The 19,417-nt window shown below is 31.7% G+C and overlaps 3 protein-coding genes across 4 annotated transcripts; 2 read left to right on the forward strand and 1 right to left on the reverse strand.

The window, feature by feature from the left end:
• Positions 1-764: 764 nt before the first annotated feature.
• Positions 765-3,823, reverse strand: LOC105795245 (ABSCISIC ACID-INSENSITIVE 5-like protein 6). Of its 2 annotated transcripts, XM_012624773.2 has the most exons (5): positions 3,638-3,823; positions 1,773-2,803; positions 1,607-1,678; positions 1,486-1,515; positions 765-1,224 (listed from the first exon to the last, which is right to left on the reverse strand). In XM_012624773.2, the coding sequence occupies exons 2-5, from the start codon at positions 2,760-2,762 to the stop codon at positions 1,150-1,152; spliced, it is 1,167 nt and encodes a 388-aa protein (XP_012480227.1). In that variant the 5' UTR covers positions 2,763-2,803; positions 3,638-3,823; the 3' UTR covers positions 765-1,149. The 2 variants fall into 2 exon arrangements, with proteins under 2 accessions (XP_012480227.1, XP_012480226.1); XM_012624772.2 differs by lacking the exon at positions 3,638-3,823 and having other exon boundaries at positions 1,773-3,365.
• Positions 3,824-7,612: 3,789 nt separating this feature from the next.
• LOC105795246 (pentatricopeptide repeat-containing protein At4g33990) lies at positions 7,613-11,320 on the forward strand. Its single transcript, XM_012624775.2, has 2 exons — positions 7,613-7,748; positions 8,540-11,320. Exons 1-2 carry the CDS (start codon positions 7,741-7,743, stop codon positions 10,980-10,982), a joined length of 2,451 nt encoding a protein of 816 aa, XP_012480229.1. The 5' UTR covers positions 7,613-7,740; the 3' UTR covers positions 10,983-11,320.
• Positions 11,321-15,936: 4,616 nt separating this feature from the next.
• Positions 15,937-16,819, forward strand: LOC105795247 (uncharacterized). Its single transcript, XM_012624777.2, has 2 exons — positions 15,937-16,453; positions 16,557-16,819. Exons 1-2 carry the CDS (start codon positions 16,054-16,056, stop codon positions 16,646-16,648), a joined length of 492 nt encoding a protein of 163 aa, XP_012480231.1. The 5' UTR covers positions 15,937-16,053; the 3' UTR covers positions 16,649-16,819.
• The last annotated feature ends 2,598 nt before the right edge of the window (positions 16,820-19,417 follow it).

Raw genomic sequence — 19,417 nt, forward strand, 5'->3', positions numbered from 1 at the left:
AAAATTTTAACTTTCTTTATATATATATATATATATTTTAGAATTTTAAAAATATATATAAATTTTGAAATTTTTATAAATATTTTGAATTTTAAAATTTATTTTGATTTCTTTTTTATAATTTTTTTGTTGAGAGAGGTAATTTTGCTCATTTTCAAAATTAACAAGGACTACTAATTTATTATTCGAATTGTAAAATTTAACTCGATTGAACTCAAAACTCGAATAACTCGATTTGATTAACTCGAAATTCGAATTTTGTCACGACTTTTTCGAATCGAATTGAGTCTTGCCCACCCTTAAAACCAATTCAACTGCTAAAATTTTTTACTTAGTTTTCGATTTTTTTTGCTGGTTCTTTGGGAGTCTTGTTCGATTCTCAATCCAACAGATTGATGTAGTCTAATTGGAATAACATAAATTTCATCCAAACAAAACAAAAAATGGCGAAATCATGGCTTCAATCCCTCTACTTTGCTCAATTTAATACTCATTCTTTAATTGACATAATTTAGTATTCTACTTTGATACTATTATTAATTGGTCCAAATACTTAACGTTAATTTATAATATTGACTAGATTTCTCTTAAAAGTACCCTTCTCAACACGCACAACAACAACAACAAAAAATCCATATTAACACGATGAGTTAAAACAAGTGTTAAACCGGAATGGTTAATGGTGTTAACTATTTAGGCTAGCTAATGACGTTATAAAGAGTAGAAGGATCAAATTATAAAGTATAGGGACTAAAGAGACCAAATGAGACATATGCAAGGAATATATAAAGCTCATGAACTTAAGCTTATTTGATACAATGATGGAGAATGTGTTATAAATTCGAAGAGTGAGATTTAATGGAGGTTAAAAACTAACCATGGTTACTTAAAACAGCCAAGGTTTTTTTTCCTACATCCCTTTGTTTGTGTCAAGGTTTATACCATCTGATAGGCAAAACTGAAGATCAAAGCCAATAAAGAAAAATCTAATATACAAAACTAATAGTATGAGGTTCATAATATTCATCTCAAAAACCCTTTTTGATTCTATACATAGAGATGCCTACCCCTTTAGCAGCATCGATACGGATGATCGATGATCGATGCACGCTGCAATCCCCTGGTGTTCGTACCGCCAGCCGAGATTTTCTACCAAGGGCATGTTATTGTTCTTCTCAAGCATCGTCTTTTACGTCCCCATGGTCGATTCACTTTCTCTAGCATCTGTTCGAATTAGGCAACGGAAAACCGAAACATATCGGCATTATAATGAGGTTAGCAATAGAAAGAGACAAAACATGTATGTTATGCGGGATTTGCGTTTTAGTACTATCGCTATGTGAAAATACGGTGCATCGAAAGGAACATCCTAAAACACGACAGCATTTCAATGAATATCCGTATGTCATTATACTATAGTTTCCGAAAGTTTCTATTTCTTTAGGCTTTTCAAGTTGCAACAAATCTAAAATCAAGGAGCATTACCTGGTTTTTCTGCATTTCCATCACTTCCTCCTGCACCAACCAAAGTATGGTTAAGGAGGGCCGTCTACCGGACGTTTTTTCAATAAAACACGAAGAATCTTAGTTAGCAGATAATAGGAACCTGTTTCTTCAACAATTCTTGGTTCATTTCTTTAAGCTTTGCGACCTCTGCTTCGAGTTCCAATGTATAGGCCTACAAGAAACTCACAACAGTTGATTCAATATATCCACATAAACGAGCTTTATTCATACACGAAACAAAATGGAGGCTAAATGACCCAACTCACCTGCTTGCGAGCTCGTGATCTTGCAGCTGACTCTCTGTTCTTAATCATTCTCTTTTGCCTTCTCTCAACTACTTTCTCCAAATTTGCACCGCATTTTCTTCCTCGGCCGAATATGTAAGGAACTGGTGATGGCGAAGTGGTATCGATGCTGTTCTTCGAAACCACATCAGAAGATATCTGGCTTGCGGGTGAGCCTAAACCAACTATCCCCATCCCACCACCCTGCAGCCCTGTGTTCTGAACCAGATTATTATTCATAGAAGGGTCACCAATTCCAACCACTGAACCCTTAGCACCCGGACTAGCGAGCTGTGTCGCATTCATAAGGTGCATAGGAGGAGCAAAAGCAACTACTTGTTGCTTGGGAAACAGTGGCTGTGGCTGCTGTTGCAGCTGTGACGATGATTTGACTCCACTTGCAAACCCATTGTTTGTATTTGCCTGTTGAAACCCGAGAGCTAAAGGCGAGTTGTCAGCGAAGAATCCACCATTGTTCACCATCCCAATCTGTTGCATATCTTCCCTTACAACACCTGCCCTTGCCAAGAACTCCTCAAGCGTCATCGTTCCTAGCGTCTGTTGCCTCTGCGGCAAATTCGCTTCTCCACCGGTACTTCCATCATTACTGCCACCATCACTTTCTTTCATCAAGTACTTCCATACTTCATCGACCGTTTTTTGACTCAAAGTCCTCGGCAACGACAGCGACCCTTGTTTCTGCAAATTCCCACCAGAAACATCTCCTCCTTCTCCCGCACTAACCGAAGCCGTCATAGCTGATTGAGTCTCTTCCGCCGTCGATATATTCCTCAACAATTCATCCATATTCATTGACCCAAAATCCTTCCCAAGTCCACCAAAAGTGCTCTGCAACTCATCAAAGGTCAATGAATATATAGATGACTGCCTAACCAACGGCGAATTCACAACCGGCTTCGACCCGTTGTTCCCATCACCACCAAAGTTCTTGAAATTTAAATGAGATCCCATTTTCCACAACAGCAAAATATTATGGCCACAATCAAATTGCCCTATAAATTCCATCAACTAAAGTAGATGAGATGATTATGACATTCACTTTCCTTTTCTTTAACTTAAGATCTAATACATGTTCACCAAACAAAGCAAAGTGCAAGCTAATCATATATATCATTCTCACCATAGTTCCAATTACAGCCATTTTAATCCCAAATTCCATTAAACCAAAATTAAATCTAATCATAGCATTCATGAGCAAAACAATAAAGATTAAAACTTTCATGTTAAAATCTTGAAATTTTCAACATTCTCTTCAGCAAATAGTAGAAAATATACAATTATACACATAAACAAACAAATTTTCTTGCAAATCCTTCCAAATTATGCAGACAATAAGGATAAAGCAGAAAGTGTATATATAAATTTCCCAGATCCACAAACAATATATTAATCCTAGAGGTAGAAGCTAATTAACAAGTAACAAGTGTCCAGCTGCTATTTCACAGAAAAATAAAATAAAAATCAAAGCTTTAACAAAATCTAAAACCAACCCAAATTTTAACCATTAAACCCATCAACAACATGTTAAAATATTGAAAAAAAACCCCAGTAACAAAAAGAAAATCAAATGAAGGAAAATATATATTTTTAATTTTTTTAAAAAGCAGCTAAATTAGCTCAGGTAACAAGATCCCTTCATTAAAACATTCAAAATAGTTTCTTTAATCAAGCAAAACTAAAATTACATAAAAGGCAAACAAATATAACAAAAAAATTATAAAACAGTAAAGAACAAAGGAAGAAAAAGGGAGAGAAAGGGTAAAGTATAATAGTGATAGAAGAAACGAAAGAGACTGCTTCCTTTGTGTTCTTTTTTTTTTCTTCACCTTTAAATTTTTATTTTTTCGGGTTTAAAATTAAAACCCAAAAAATAAAATAAAAAAATTTTGTTGAAAATCGAGAGTGTGTGGTGGTGATGGACTAGAGCGAGCTGAAAATTGTGTCGTTTTTCTTTGAAGAAAGGGGGGAAAAAAACACAGAGGGGAGGCTTTAGCTTTGTGGAGACGACAAGTGTCTATTGTCGCCTCGACGCTTAGTCGAAATTTAAGGAGCTTTTTCCCCAGATTTTTGAGGATTTAATTGTAATTTCTATCTTTTGCAAGGTTAAATTATTGTTTTAGTCCCTATATTATGTTCAAATTTGATATTAGTTTATATATTTTATTTTAAATAATCTAAATCCTACTTCTAAATCATCTCGAGTAAGTAATACAGTTAATTGTTTTTGGTTAAAATGTTGATGTGGATTTATAAATTTTTTTACTGAGTTAATTTAGAGTTGTCTATGGGTCGGGTCGCTCGAAAAATGAGATAGTTTGGACAAAAATATAGTAAAAAAATAGGGTTAGTTTAGAAAATGGGTCGGACCTCGAATAAGCTTTTCCTAAGGTCGGCCCGAATTTTCAATTTAAAAAAACCCTACTGTTTTCGTTGTTGTTTTTTCATATTTTGTTGTTATTTTATCACTTTTTGCCACTATTTTGCTACAATTTTACTATTATATTGTTAATATTTGGATATTATATAATACTCGTTTTATTGTTAATTTTGCTACTATTTTAGAAGTATTTGTTTATTAAGTTGCACTTATCTTAGTTTTATTTAAGTATAAAGACTTTTCTAAACTGATTTCCAATTTGTTGAGAAACATCTATTTTAATATTTTTAGTGTATTTGATGTATTATATATTTTAAAAAATTTATATAAAAAATAAAATTTTAAAAAAATACGAGTCCGAATTTTAGCATCTTTATTTAAGCTGGGTTTGAGCAAAAATTTAGATCCATTTTTTGGGACGAGTTAAGCCCGGACTTGACAATTGGATTTTATTAGGACCCAATTCAGCCATGAGCAACTCTCAATTAATTGGATACCAATTGAATCAAAAAAATGACTTGAAAACGTACTATTAATAAAGTAATAAACCAGATATTTAGGGATTGAACACCCAAATTTGATGAAGATTTTACATAAAAATTTTACCACAAACCTATGATTTAATTGATAAACAAAATATTTATAAATATATATTTATATAAAATTATTTATCATCCAAATCATACGTGAGACATGATTTAAATTATACTTCTAAATCATCTTCGAGTATAAATGTTATAATGTTCAAAATTAAAATATAATACTAAATCTCAAATTTAAGAATGGTAGAGGGACTAATATCAGAATTTGACCTCTTTTGTTATAATATTCGAGTGGGATGAGATTGCTTTAGTGGATGAGATCATGCAACGTGGGCCACTAAATTTTTGGTTTGAATTTTGACTTTACACTGCCAATTTACTTAGAGAGACGTGGAGTTTTGCGGCCGTTGGATCTGCTTTCCGACAAGATTGATCGGATGGTTTGTTCATATGATAAAAAATTGTGTAATATTGACGATGAGATCACAATTTTCATAATTTATTAGTATTTATTTTAAATTTTTATTTGTAAAATTTTTATTTAATATATTAAAAAATTAGTATTCATTATGAATAATACTTGATTGATCTTAAAAATATATGAAGTAAAAAATAAATTGAATTATATATTTAAGTTTTCAGTTAACGTTAGTTATATCGAGAATAATTTCTGCTTTACTTCTTCCCGGCAAAGAAAATGTATATCGTAAAATAAACATATTTTAGTCAAATGTAGATGTGATATAATTAAAGGGTTTGTTAATATAATATGATACTCAGTAAAACAACTAAAAATGGTATAATTGGTTCTACTCGATAAAGGTATTAAAATGGGCGTTATTCATACAGATAATCTGGAAGTAGTCGGGATTTTACACAACAATGAGACGGCGGACTCAAGAATCACTGTGGTTAGGAGGATTAAGCTTATTATGAGAATTGAAGGGCAATAGAGGATAAGATTTATTCCTGGATAATGCAACTTAGTTGTCGATTATATAATTTGAAATGCATTTGAAATGTTAAATACAATAATATTAGTAAATGTTTAAAAATTATTTGTTAGTCCGATTTCAATTTATACGATAATGCTTTTTTAATTAAAACTCAATCGATATTTATATGATGGTATTAAATGAAATATATAAAATCAATAATTTTTGAAATATCTTTTTAAAAGAATGAAGTGGATTTCACATGTCATGGGGTCACACCATATCATCATCACATGTGTTGCACCAAATGCACATGATTATGATGCAAACTCTGCATGTTTTTTTGCATAAATATGAACTACACAATGCACATAGAAACAAAATAACAATTTTTTTTTTGAAATTTAATGTTTTAATTTTTAATTTTGAAAATTTATTCATTTTTCTTATTTAATTTAAAATTTAAATTTAAATTTAATTCATAATACTATGATTTGGTTTATGTAATTTAAATTTAAAGGAGATCTATTAACAAGTATGGGAATTAAAATGTTAAAAATTAGAAAAAAATAATAATAATTAAACTAAAAAAACAAGTATTGAAGTAGAGGTGCTCATGGGCCGGGCCTAGAAAAAACTTTGGCCAGCATCCTAGGCCCGGCCGGCCCAAAATATTGGACTAAAATTTTGTCCATGTCCGGCCCGGAAAATTCCTAAGCCCCAGCCCAGCCCATTTTTAATAAACACCAAAAATTTATTTAAAAAAAGTATTTTAAAAATATTTTAAAATTTAAAAAATAAAAATATATATTTATAATGTATTCAGGCCGGGCCCAGGCCAAAAAAGTGGTGCCTAATGCCCGACCCGTTTTCTAATCGGGCCTCGTTTTTTTTGCCCAAACCCATATTTCGGGCGGGCCGTCTGGCCGAGCCGCCCGGCCCATGAGCACTTCCAGATTGAAGTCATGATTAAAACTTAAAATAATTATATTATTTGTACATTTTAGGTTTAGTCTTTCTATTTTTATTTAAAGGAACGTAGTTTTTATACACTTCAAATTTAAAAATCTAAGTACAAATGCTAATATAGTTAAAATTATTCTATTAAAGCCGATTTAACCTTAGCTCGATTGGCATGGGCATTGTTACCAATGCAGGAGGACGTGGGTTCAAATGCGCTGAAGCACATTAACCTCCTATTTATGAGTTGAGGATGGGCTATGGGTAATTTTAGGCATTCTGTAAAAAAAAAAACAGATATGATCAGAACCTATAATAAGATTGTTAAAAAAAATCTTCTATTAAAAATTGGTCCACATAGAACAATTGAATTTAAATTTTGAAATCCAATAAAGAAAGAGATTAAATTTTAAATATATTTGATTGTTTGTTTAACTTAAAGAAATTTATAAAATCCCAAAAACTCGTTACTTTTAAATAAAATCTAACAAATAATTTATAAATAAAATCTAAAAGCTTCCTATTGCATTCTTGTCAACTTGAAGAAGTCCTCTAATTTGTTTGCAATTTATTTAGATAAAATGTAATTTTGTTGGGTTTTCAATTTTTTAACTTGAATTTTAGAATTTTTGGTATTATTTTTAAAATTTTTAGATACATTTTTTATAATTTATAGTTTATTTTATATTTTAAATATTTTATAAGTACCGAGTTGAGAGAATGTGTCAAGTTCCGGGGCTAAATGAATATTTGAGCCTTATAATTATAATTAAATATAAAACATATAATATTATTTATATAAATAATAATTTATTTTGTAACTTTTAGCAATATATAATAATCATTTAATTATATGTGTTTGAGGATCACATTCTTTAAATGTGTAAGTATTGAGGATTAAATGTGTTAATATGCCAATTAGAAAAATTCCACGTCACTTTTGCGTATAGCTTTAACGGGTGACTTAAATTTTAAATTGAGGAAAGTTAATGACTCTAATCCCTAATTTCTAAAACCCTAATTGGCCTACCCCTTCTCTCTGCAACTCAGCATATCGTCATTCGAATTTGTACACTCATTTTTGCAACATCGTCTTTACCATAACATTTATATGTATGTTCAGGTATGATTATCTGAGCTTTCTTCTTGCTTTCTTCTTTTTCCCCTTTTGTTTACATTCAATTTAGAACACTGGGTAGTTAAATGATTTTATTAATGCTTTTGCATTTAGTTTAATGATGGGGTCATTCTCAGAATACAATTTTATTGGATTGAGAAAAAAAGTGAAGATTATGTTTCCATTTCACCACTTAATATATTCACAATTATCTGTAACTTGAATTTTCTAATTAGATATCATAGGGGAACCATAGAATCTATATTGGATTACTGTTCTTCTGTAAAAGGAGTCGGAAATCTCTCAACAAATATATATCTAATTAAACCGCATAGGAGAAGTTTTCGAAGTGTTAGTTTGCTCAGAGCCAGTGGACCCTTCACCATGTCTGGTAATGTCCTTGGTCTGGGTTTTGTCTCCAGACTCCATCGAGAACCGTGCGGGATTTGCGGAGTGGGGGTGCCTTGTCTGATTGTGCTGATAACCTGATCAAGTGAATCCCGTGCTGCTCTCGATGGAATCAGGAGACAAAACCTCGAGCTGGGACAATACTAGACGTGTTGAGGGGTTTGCTGGCTTTGGGTGAGCGACACTTCAGAGACTTCTGTAAAAGGAATCGGAAATCTCTCAACAAATATATATCTAATTAAACTGCATAGGTAACAGGTTGAACAATTTTTTTTTGTTGATAGCTACTGGTGTTTGTGTCTTGTAATTGCTAGACTTAGGCTATATTTTTTGTTTCTAAATCTTTTCCCAATTTGCAGTATGCCTTATGCATTATCTATTTTACTCAGATTGGTGTCCACCTACAGAAGTAGGCATATTTCCGAAAGTTTGCCGTTGTTTCAAGCTCGTCGCACCTTGTTTTCAACATCCGTGAATGCTCTTCAACGCACATCAGATGAAGACGGTGACAAGAGGATTGATTTCGACCATCTATTCAAATCCTGCAACCGGTTGCACCTTGCCAAGCTCCTCCATGCCCTTGTTGTTGTTGCGGGGAAAGCTCGAAGCATCTTTTTTTCTGCCAAGCTTGTTAATGTTTATGCCTACCTTGGCGATGTCTCGTTCTCGCGCCGCACATTTGATCAAATACCCAACAAAGATGTTTATACCTGGAATTCAATGGTTTCTGCTTATGTACGCACGGGTCATTTTCGGGAAGCTGTAGATTGTTTCTATCAGTTTTTCTTGACCTCTGGTCTTCGACCTGATTTCTACACTTTTGCTCCCGTGCTAAAAGCTTGTAAAAATCCACTCGATGGGATGAGGATACATTGCTTGGTACTAAAACTGGGCTTTGAATGGGATGTCTTTGTCACCGCTTCCTTGGTTCACATGTATACCCGATTCAGAGCTTTAGGCAATGCTCGTAAATTATTTGATGATATGCCAGTACGAGATATGGGTTCTTGGAATGCAATGATTTCTGGATACTGTCAAAACAGCAATGCTGCGGAGGCATTAGATGTTTTGAATGAGATGAGATCAGAAGGGGTACTGATGGATCCGGTTACTATAGTTAGCATTCTTCCTATTTGTGCACAGTTAGACGATATTTTGAATGGAATGTCGATTCATGTATATTCTATAAAACGTGGGTTGGAGTATGATTTGTTCGTATCTAATGCTTTGATTAACATGTACGCGAAATTTGGTGAGTTGGCAAATGCGCAGAAGGTTCTCGATAACATGGTAGTAAGGGATGTGGTCTCTTGGAACTCGATAATTGCTGCTTACGAGCAGAATGATGATCCGAACAGGGCGCTAGCTTTATTCTACGACATGCAACTAACTGGAATTAGTCCTGATTACCTGACGCTGGTGAGTGTAACATCTATCGTTGCTCAATTAGGTGATTCTTGGAATGGTAAGTCCGTCCATGGATTTGTCATGAGGAGAGGTTGGATTCTGAAAGATGTCATTTCCGGAAATTCAGTGGTGGACATGTACAGTAAACTTGGTGATATGAGTTCTGCACGTGCAGTTTTTGAATCCCTTCCGGTTAAAGACGTGGTATCTTGGAACACTTTAATCACCGGTTACACTCAAAATGGTTTGGCAAGCGAGGCAATCGAAGTATTCGACATGATGCAAAAGGAAATAGTACCAAATCAAGCGACTTGGGTCAGCATTTTACCCGCTTATTCCAATATAGGCGCCTTGCGACAAGGGATGCGGGTTCACGGACTGTTGGTTAAGTCATCGCTCTATTTGGATATCTTTGTCGGAACCTGCCTAATCGACATGTATGGGAAATGTGGGAAATTAGATGATGCTATGTCCTTGTTCTATGAAGTACCGAAAATGACATCTGTCCCCTGGAATGCCATAATATCTTGTCACGGAATTCATGGGCATGCTGAGAAAGCTCTAAAACTATTTAGAGAAATGCGAGAAGAGAGAGTGAAGCCGGACCATGTAACTTTTGTATCACTGCTCTCAGCTTGTAGCCATTCGGGTTTAGTTGAAGAGGGTCAGTGGTGCTTTAATGTGATGCGGGAAGAATACGGAATTGAGCCTATTTTGAAGCATTATGGTTGCATGGTAGATATGTTCGGTCGAGCTGGGCATCTAGAGAAGGCATATAATTTTATAAAAGACATGCCAGTAAAACCCGATGCATCTGTTTGGGGTGCCCTTCTTGGTGCTTGTAGAATACATGGAAACATTGATTTGGGCGCTTTTGCATCCGAACGTTTGTTTGAAGTGGATTCTGAGAATGTCGGGTACTATGTTCTGATGTCTAACATTTATGCGAATATTGGGAAATGGGAAGGAGTAGATAAAGTAAGAACACTAGCCAGAGATATGGGATTGAGGAAAACTCCTGGATGGAGCTCGATTGAGGCGAATAACAAGGTCGATGTCTTTTATACCGGAAATCAAAGCCATCCGAAATGCGAGGAGATATACAAGGAGTTGAGGAATTTGAATGCTAAAATGAAAAGTCTAGGCCATGTTCCAGACTACAGTTTCGTTTTGCAGGATGTCGAAGAAGACGAGAAGGAGCATATCCTTATGAGTCATAGCGAGAGATTGGCGATTGCATTCGGGATTATTAGCACCCCTCCTAAAACTCCTATTAGAATATTCAAGAACCTGAGAGTTTGCGGTGATTGTCACAATGCAACCAAGTACATATCCAAAATCACCGAGAGAGAGATCATCGTACGGGATTCCAACCGTTTTCATCATTTCAAAGACGGGGTTTGCTCTTGCCGTGACTATTGGTAAACATGAATTCAAGAAACAACAAGAACGGAGTACACTCTATAAAGCTTAAGCAGTTGAGCCGGAACTTGGATTGATTATCATTAAACCATACTTCCGGCACGAGTTGCACTGTATCAGACAACAGGATGTACTCATTCAAATCTGCTTTACCGAGAGAGACCATCAAGCCTGATTCGAACCATTTTTCGTCATCATGAAAATGGGGTTGGCTCTTTATATGCTCTGGCAGTTGAACTGGAGCTTGGATTGATTACCGGTGAACCATACTTTCAGCATGATGTACCCATTCAAATCTGCAAACTGATATGACTTAATAGAAAAGCTCATCATTTTTGCCATTCTCTAAAAGTCTAATTACTCTCTGCTTTCTTTCAACATGTCTGATTAATGTATTTTATATTTATATAAATTTTGATACGGAAATAATTTGTATTAGGTTAAAATTCTGGTCGGGTTGGTTGGAATGGGAACTGGCCGGAGTATTGGTCCAGAGGACATTGAACCGATTAATCCAATAATCGGTATGGATCAGTTGAACCCAACAAAAAGCTCATTGAACTGAGCCTTTGAATTGGATTTTTAATAAAATTTATGAAATTTTTAATGATTAATTAATTGAACCGGTCGAATTAGTAGGACTAATAAACTTGTGGCCTGACCGGTGGTTGAATCAGTCTAATGCTAAAAACATTTGTTAAAATATGTCATAAGTCCTTGTAGTTTTTGTAAATTTAGAAGTTAGTTCTATTTTTCAGATTTCAAAATTCAAGTCCAACTGTTAATATTGTTAAAATTATTTTGTTAAATTAATTCAGGTATATTGTATCGTCATTTTTTAGTTACATGGCAACAAGTGAGTATATATATTTTTATCGTACCAACCGATTTTAAAAATATATATAACAATGTTAATAATTGGATTTAAACTTTGAAATTTGAAAAGTAGAGATTAAATTCTTAGAAATAAAAGTACAGATATTATATTTTAAATTTATGAAAATTACAAAGACTTATGACATATTTTAACTTTTGTATTATATAAATTTTGAGATATTCTTGTACTATAGTTTTTTTTTTGGTGATTTTAGTCTTTCTGCGGTAAATTGATCATTTTAATTGATTAAAATTTTAATTAATCAACATATATGTATAATTTGTAAATTTAGTCCTTATATTTTTTTTTAATTTGAAATCTTAATCTTGTTCCAAATAGTATGTCTGCTATGTCAAACTTTGCTATTAGTCTCATATTATTCGTAAGTTGCAAATTTATTACATATTCTTCAATTTGATCATTTTAATTTTGATACATTTTAATTTTAAAATTTCAATATTGATTCAAACTTTTATTTGTTAAATTCGTTAATTAAAATTACGTGATTTTTATAATTATATGTAGAAATAATATAATATATTTATCGCATAAGATTTTGGAAATAACACAATTTAACTTAACAGAATATAACGATTACCAAATTTTGAAAAGTAAAAAAAAGACTAAAATAATCAAAATTAAGCACAAAGATTAAATCCGTAACTTACGCAGTGCATAGACTAATAACAGAATTCGTTTTACTTTTTTGAAAAGTGTATTTTTTAATCTTGTTGTCAACTCTTTTCAATTTTTCTTTTTACAATTCTTCAAAGTTAAAAATGACAAAGTGGAATAAGATAATAACAGAGGGACTAAATCTGCAAAAAACACATAAGAGAGATACTTTTTATAGAATTTGACTTTAATATTGTGAGGTGTAGAGGTGGAAGGGAAATGACAAGGGGTCCATGTGCTTATCTGGACTATGCTTCATGCCAACATGGAAACAGGGAGAAAAAAGATCATTCACAGTTTGACTTCATTAGTCCTCACAAATCTTCATAATTGCCAGCTCAGCCCTTTTGACAATAAACAGCCAAAATCCCCTTTTCTTCATGATTTTTTTAATTTCATATGAATATTTTTATGAGGGTTAAACAACTTATTAATCATCAGATCAGACCCTTGTGGTAAGGTAAGGCTGGTCTCAAGTCAACTATTAATAAGTTTGTATTTGGAATTGGTTTAACTACGAAATTGGCCTCCAAATTATATATATTTTTCGTTTAGGTACTTAAAGTTTTCATTCTACTTTAAAATTGGATGACAGTCTAATAAAAACGTGACATGTGTCATGTTATTATTCTTCGATATCGTATCATGAGATGAAATGAAACAAAATTAACAATTTAAATATCACTTTTGACAATAAAAAAAAACTTAAGTGAAAAATGCGCTATAATTTCAAGTCAATTTTTTATTTAGACCATTGATAATTAACAACATCTAGAACCATTAAAATAGGAAAAAATAATTTTAATAATAACATAATTAATTATGAATTTCGTGCGAATTAAATTTTGGCATTGTTGATTAAAGGTAGATTCTTTGGATCCTTAAGCATTCAAGTTTAAATCTTACTATGTGTAATTACGATACTTGGATTTCTAATCCCAATATGTGTCTATGCCTTGAATGAATTTATCCAATTTTTTTCGGTTCTTAATATGTTGTGCTTTATATTGGCTTAGTTTTCTACACTCGTATTTATTTGTAAAATAGAAACTTTCAAAACAAAATTATGGATTCCATTTTTAAAATATTGGGAAGTTGTCTCTACTTGGGTATAAAGTTGGGTCGGGTTAGGCCATTGTATGGTATTAAAACAATCTTGCTTAAGTTTTATCGAGTCCATCCATATTTGTAAAGGATAAACGCAAACCAATTTAGAATTGGCTACAATTTAAAAATTAATTTAAATTATTTTTAATCTACTATTTAATAATTTTATATGAATTTTACTTTCATTACTTTTAAATATAATATATTTTTTAATGTTTACATTATAGTATTATATATTATAACTTTAATTTTTATGTGTTATTGTAATAAAATAAAACACTACATTCCAATATTCAACGGATTGATTTGGGCTGGAGCCTTGAACGTTATAGTCCAAGTTTGGCACATATTTTACACAACCTAATTTTATTGCCTATACTCTTCCAAATATTGAACAATACTTCTCATTTGGGCAGATATCCCAATCCTTAAAACAAGCGTACTAGGTTTTTATATTTTATGAAAATTGAAATTTTAGCTCGATTAGTAGGGGAGGAAACATAATTTTTTTGTGAGGGGCCAAAAACTAAGTTATATTTTTTTATAAGAACTAAAATGCAATTTCACCAATATATTAGTTTACATCTTCATGGTTTTTAGAATGAATAAATCAAAATTTTCTCATTTTTGAGAGGTCAAATTGTAAATTTACCATATACTATTCATAATTTAATAAAATTGAAAAAGATCTAAAGGAGAATTTTCCATTTGAGGGAGCCAAGCCCTATTTGCCCCGTTGCCGCCCTACTAATTAGGTAACATTATTAAACATTATTATTAAATCATGAACACAAAAATCAATCGTTCAACAATTTATAAACAAAAAACGAACAAAAAAATCAACAGTTTAATAATTTATATATAACAAATTAACCAAAAAAACAATAATTTAAGGTCTTGTGTTTACATTACAAACATGTAAATTAACTTTCCAATTCTTGTAAAATAAAATAAAAATCTAATTAAATATTAAAAATCTACAAATATTATCCTATCAGTAAATATTCCAAAATCATGAAAACTAAAATAATAAAAAACTAAAATGTACACAAATATTGAAATGAGTATTTTTTTTGTCATTTAAGTAAAAAAATATAATTTTATCCTTAAATTATTCGAATATTTTTATTTAAGTAAGTGAATTAAAATATTAATTTTATTTAACCACGGAAGTTAGATGAGATGACAAGGGTCCAAGGACGTAGTTATGGGGCTGGTAGGGCCTAACTCCCTTAAATTAGTAAAGGTAAAATTACACTTTAGCCCTACTAAAAATGATAAAAATTTGATTTAATCATTTAAAAATTATAAAGATATAGGCTAATAAAATAGTGAAATTGTATTTTTATTATCGTAAAATTTACAATTTAATTTCGACCTCCCTAAAAATTTTTTTGCCTTCTCCCCTGCAAGGGTCTCTCTTACTTTAACTAGTAGTAGATTGTTCGATCCTCGTCCTGAGTATAAAGTAACTTTAATACTCATGGTCAGCATCTACCCCTTAATGGGTCTACAAAATGCGAGGGATACATTAAAAAATAAAAAAAATATTAAATTTTATTTTCAAATATTGGAATTCACGTTATGTAATTAAGATAGGTATTTAAACTTGAAAAATAAGCTGACCCGAATTATTTAAACCCAATGAAACTTTAAACCGTCCCACACGAAACAAGAATTTAATAAATTTATAAATAATTCACAAACTAACTATTAATTGACAGCTTTACCCATGTGCCCATTAATGATTAATGAAACTTCTATAATTTTGTGTGGACCCACTTTTGACCCACCGTACCTCCCATTTTTTTATTTTACAGATTTAGTCCTTCTACAGTTTTTTTTATTCAATTGTATAAAAAATATTGTGAAGTATATATGATATCATCACATGTTACAAGAAATAAGTCGTGTTAAATTATTTGATAAAATTAACGAAAAAAAAGGATGGCATTAGCATGATTGTTGGAACCAAATGGTTCGGTTGGTTGAACCGAGAATCAGTAGCCTAAATTTGAATTGGTTTTAAATTAGTTTAAATATTTTAAAATTTATGAAATAAATGTTTATCCTTCTATTATCATTAATTTGCATTTATTATTTTCCTTATTTACATATTTTTCAAAATAAAAAAATAAGGGATAGGAAATGATACAATTATAGTAGAAAGATTAAATTCGTTAAAAATATATAATACAGGGACCTTTTAGAAATTTGACCAAAATTATTAAACAAACCAAACCATATCTGTGTATGACCGTGTATATATAGAGATGCAGATACTCACACTTTGGAGAAACGTACTAAACACTTTGGAGAAACGTCCCAAATTTTCCTTCTTCATTCCCCCCAACCGACCTCCAAAAAACCATAGCCGCCGTTGAAACAGCGGCTTGTGACGGCGCTGCTGAACTCATGCCGAAACGTTACCGTCCTCCGCCTCCACCACCTCCTCAACTACAACCACGGCCTTTATACAAGCAGCGTTCGTGGTCTCCCGACGTGGAACGAGACGAGGCGTGGCTGAGACGGAAGGAAAGCCACGGCCACAGCCACGGCCACAGCCACGGCCTCCGCCGATCTCAGAGCTTCTCAAACGATGATTTGGAAGAGCTCAAAGGCTGCATCGAGTTAGGTTTCGGTTTCGAACCCGACTCGCCTGAATTGGATCCGAAGTTATCCGATACTTTACCCGCTCTGCCGTTCTACTGTGCCGTCAACCGTCAGTACAGCTGTAGATTGTCGAGGACTTCGTCGGCATCTTCGATAGGATCTTTCAGTGACGCTGGCAGCACAAACACCATAATTGATCAAGGTCAGTTTTAAGTTTAAAATAATTTTAAAATTTTCTTACTAAATTGAAATTAACCGTATTAAAATCAGGTCCTTGATTGTTTTATTTGAATTTCTTGATATAGGCGATGATCCTCAAACGGTAAAGACTAGGTTGCGACAATGGGCGCAGGTGGTGGCTTGCTCGGTGCAGCAAATTTCAGGGAATCCAAATTGATTTGCCGTTGGAGGTTTTCTTGTATAAAAAGGATAATGGAATTTGATGTAATTAATTACATTTTCATTTAGGTTTATATAATTTATGAATTTCAATTTTTTTTTTGTAATATATGATTTTCATTCCATTGTAATATAAATTTTGATCATTGCTTTTTGTGGTTTTGGACAACATTTGCCTTATCATTTCATTGTAATCTAATTTTACTTATATATTAATATTAATCATTTTAATGATTATATATTTTAAAATAAAAATAATAAAAATTATTTACATGAAAATTTTGTATCAAACTACATGGTTGATATAAAACTTTGGTTTTGAACTTATTTTAAAAAAAATCATTTTAAATTTAATCACGTAAAATTTGACGTGGCATTTAATTTAATATTTTTAATAACAAAATGATTTAAATGATATAATTTTGATAATTTAGGACGTAATTAAAATATTTTAAATTTTAAGAATTAATTTAAAATAAAAATGATGCTGGTGCAATTAACTATATTTGATTTTTTTTTTTGAATTACGTTTTATGTGAAGTTTTATAACGTCGAAATTTGAAGGTATTAATGTAGGGACCAAAATATTTACGATATGATAAAGAGATTTTTGGTTAAATATATTCATGAACTTAGTAACGTCAATTTGGATTCTAAAATAGGAATATTTTTTGAGGGTCTAAAATGGTAATATTGAAACATGGAAAAAGAAAAACTTGTCAAATACTATAAGTGACGCATTTTGAAAATAAAAAGGAAAAAATTTTCTTTATTAAGGAATTAGAAAATATAACTAATTAAAATATTCCTTGCCTAAGTTCGATTCCTTATCCTCACCTGTCAAGTAATTGAGTTTGTTTAAACACTGATGGGTCAGTTAGAGATGGAAAAGGTTTTGCAGTTGCGGAAGGAATTGCTTGTGATCAAAATGGAAAATGGATGCTTGGCTATAACAGATACTTGAGGAATTGATCTGTGTTGGATGCAGAATTATGGGGTATATTGGATGGTATGGCTATCTTGATCGATCGGGGTTATGTTAATATCTTAATTCAATCTAATAATCTTGAGGTAACTAAAATCATTCAAGAGTATTCTTCCGAGGGTTCCAATCTACGTTAATCAGAAGAATTCATCAACTTTTACTATAGTTCGGACAATGGAGCACATGTCACGTATCTAGTGAGGATAATTAGGATGCTGATAACCTTATCAAGCTAGTCCAAGATAGACGTCATGGTTTAAGAGTGTTTGAAGTATCCCCATTGGAGGGGAAGGTTTAGTTTTTGTAACTTGTTCGCTTAACGTATTTATCCATAAAAAAAAAAAGTGGTTGATTGAGTCTCAGCTTGATTGTCATTGGCATTGTTGCCAGTGCAGGAGGGCATGGATTCGAGTACGTTGAAGCGTATTATTCTCCTATTTAAGGGTTTTGGGAAGGGCTATGGGTAATTCTAAACATTGTATCATAAAGAACATATATGATAAGAACCTATAATGAAATTAATGTTAAAAAAAGTGACGATTTAAAAAAAAATAGTTTTGTTAACTTGAATTTAATAGCAAAAGCAACAAATCCAAGTTCCTTCTCTTTGTAAAAAAAAAAAAAAAACATTGATATATTCTATTCTATTAAAAAAGAGAAGTGTCGGTTTACCTGTTTTAAGACCGAAAGATAATTAGGGAACACAGGATGACTGTTTAGTGCATTAGGGTTTTGAGTGGAGTGCAGTACTCCTACTAAGTGATATCTTAGGGTATTTATAAGAGAGGTAAGAGTCCTATGGAAGGCCTAACCAGGTCCAAATTGACAGGGATATAACAAAATACTTTAAGGCAAGCTACACCTAATGTCATAAAATTATTAGTAAGTTTATATTTCAATCACTGAACTATTCAAACTTTTTCATTTAAGTCATTAAATTATTCAAAAGTTATTATTTAAGTCTTTGGGTTATTAAGCATTTTTTTTTCTAATATAAAAAAATTCGGGTAGCAAGCTCCAAGCAACGATCGACGATCATACGATGGATAAGTACCCATCAACGAGTAGAATTAACATACCTTATATCCAAGTCGACATGACGGTCAATATTGAAGATTGGAGAAGTAGTGGGTTTTAGTTGTTTTATTTAAAAATTTTATATGAAAAGATTAAAATACAATAACACTTTTATAATAATATTTATTACTTTCTTGAAAAAATAATTTGAGTCGATGTTTGTTTAACTCCTGATATCAAATTAGTCAAAAAATTTATATATTATTTTATAAATAAATAAAATAATTTAAACTAGTTATTAAAAAATCCTCTAAACTATCACCTCTAAAAAAATCATATATTATTTTTAAAATACCAACATTTAAATGATAGATTTATGACACCTATAACACGAGTGAAAAATATTACGTAACAAATATATTTATTAATAATTTACATAAAAACCAAATAATGCTTTAGTTGAAATAGTAAAGTTAAAGGTTTTATATGCATTGTGTTTTTCCATTATGAGTAATTTTATTGATTTATAAACAAAATATAAAAAGATATAAATGCCCTCATGATAATTTAACTTATTTTATAAAATGAATGGTTTTTTTAGTAATTTCGTAAATAAGTTGAGACTCGATTGATGTGTGACACCAAAGGCTTCATTGTAGTATAGATAAATATATAACTTTTACATAAATTGTTTTATCCCACGTTGTGAATGTCACGTAATCTAATACTTTTGCCAACAACAGAAAGGAGAAAGCGATTAAAAAT

This window comes from Gossypium raimondii, chromosome 3, assembly GCF_025698545.1.
Source record: "Gossypium raimondii isolate GPD5lz chromosome 3, ASM2569854v1, whole genome shotgun sequence".
NCBI classification, from domain to species: Eukaryota; Viridiplantae; Streptophyta; class Magnoliopsida; order Malvales; family Malvaceae; genus Gossypium; species Gossypium raimondii.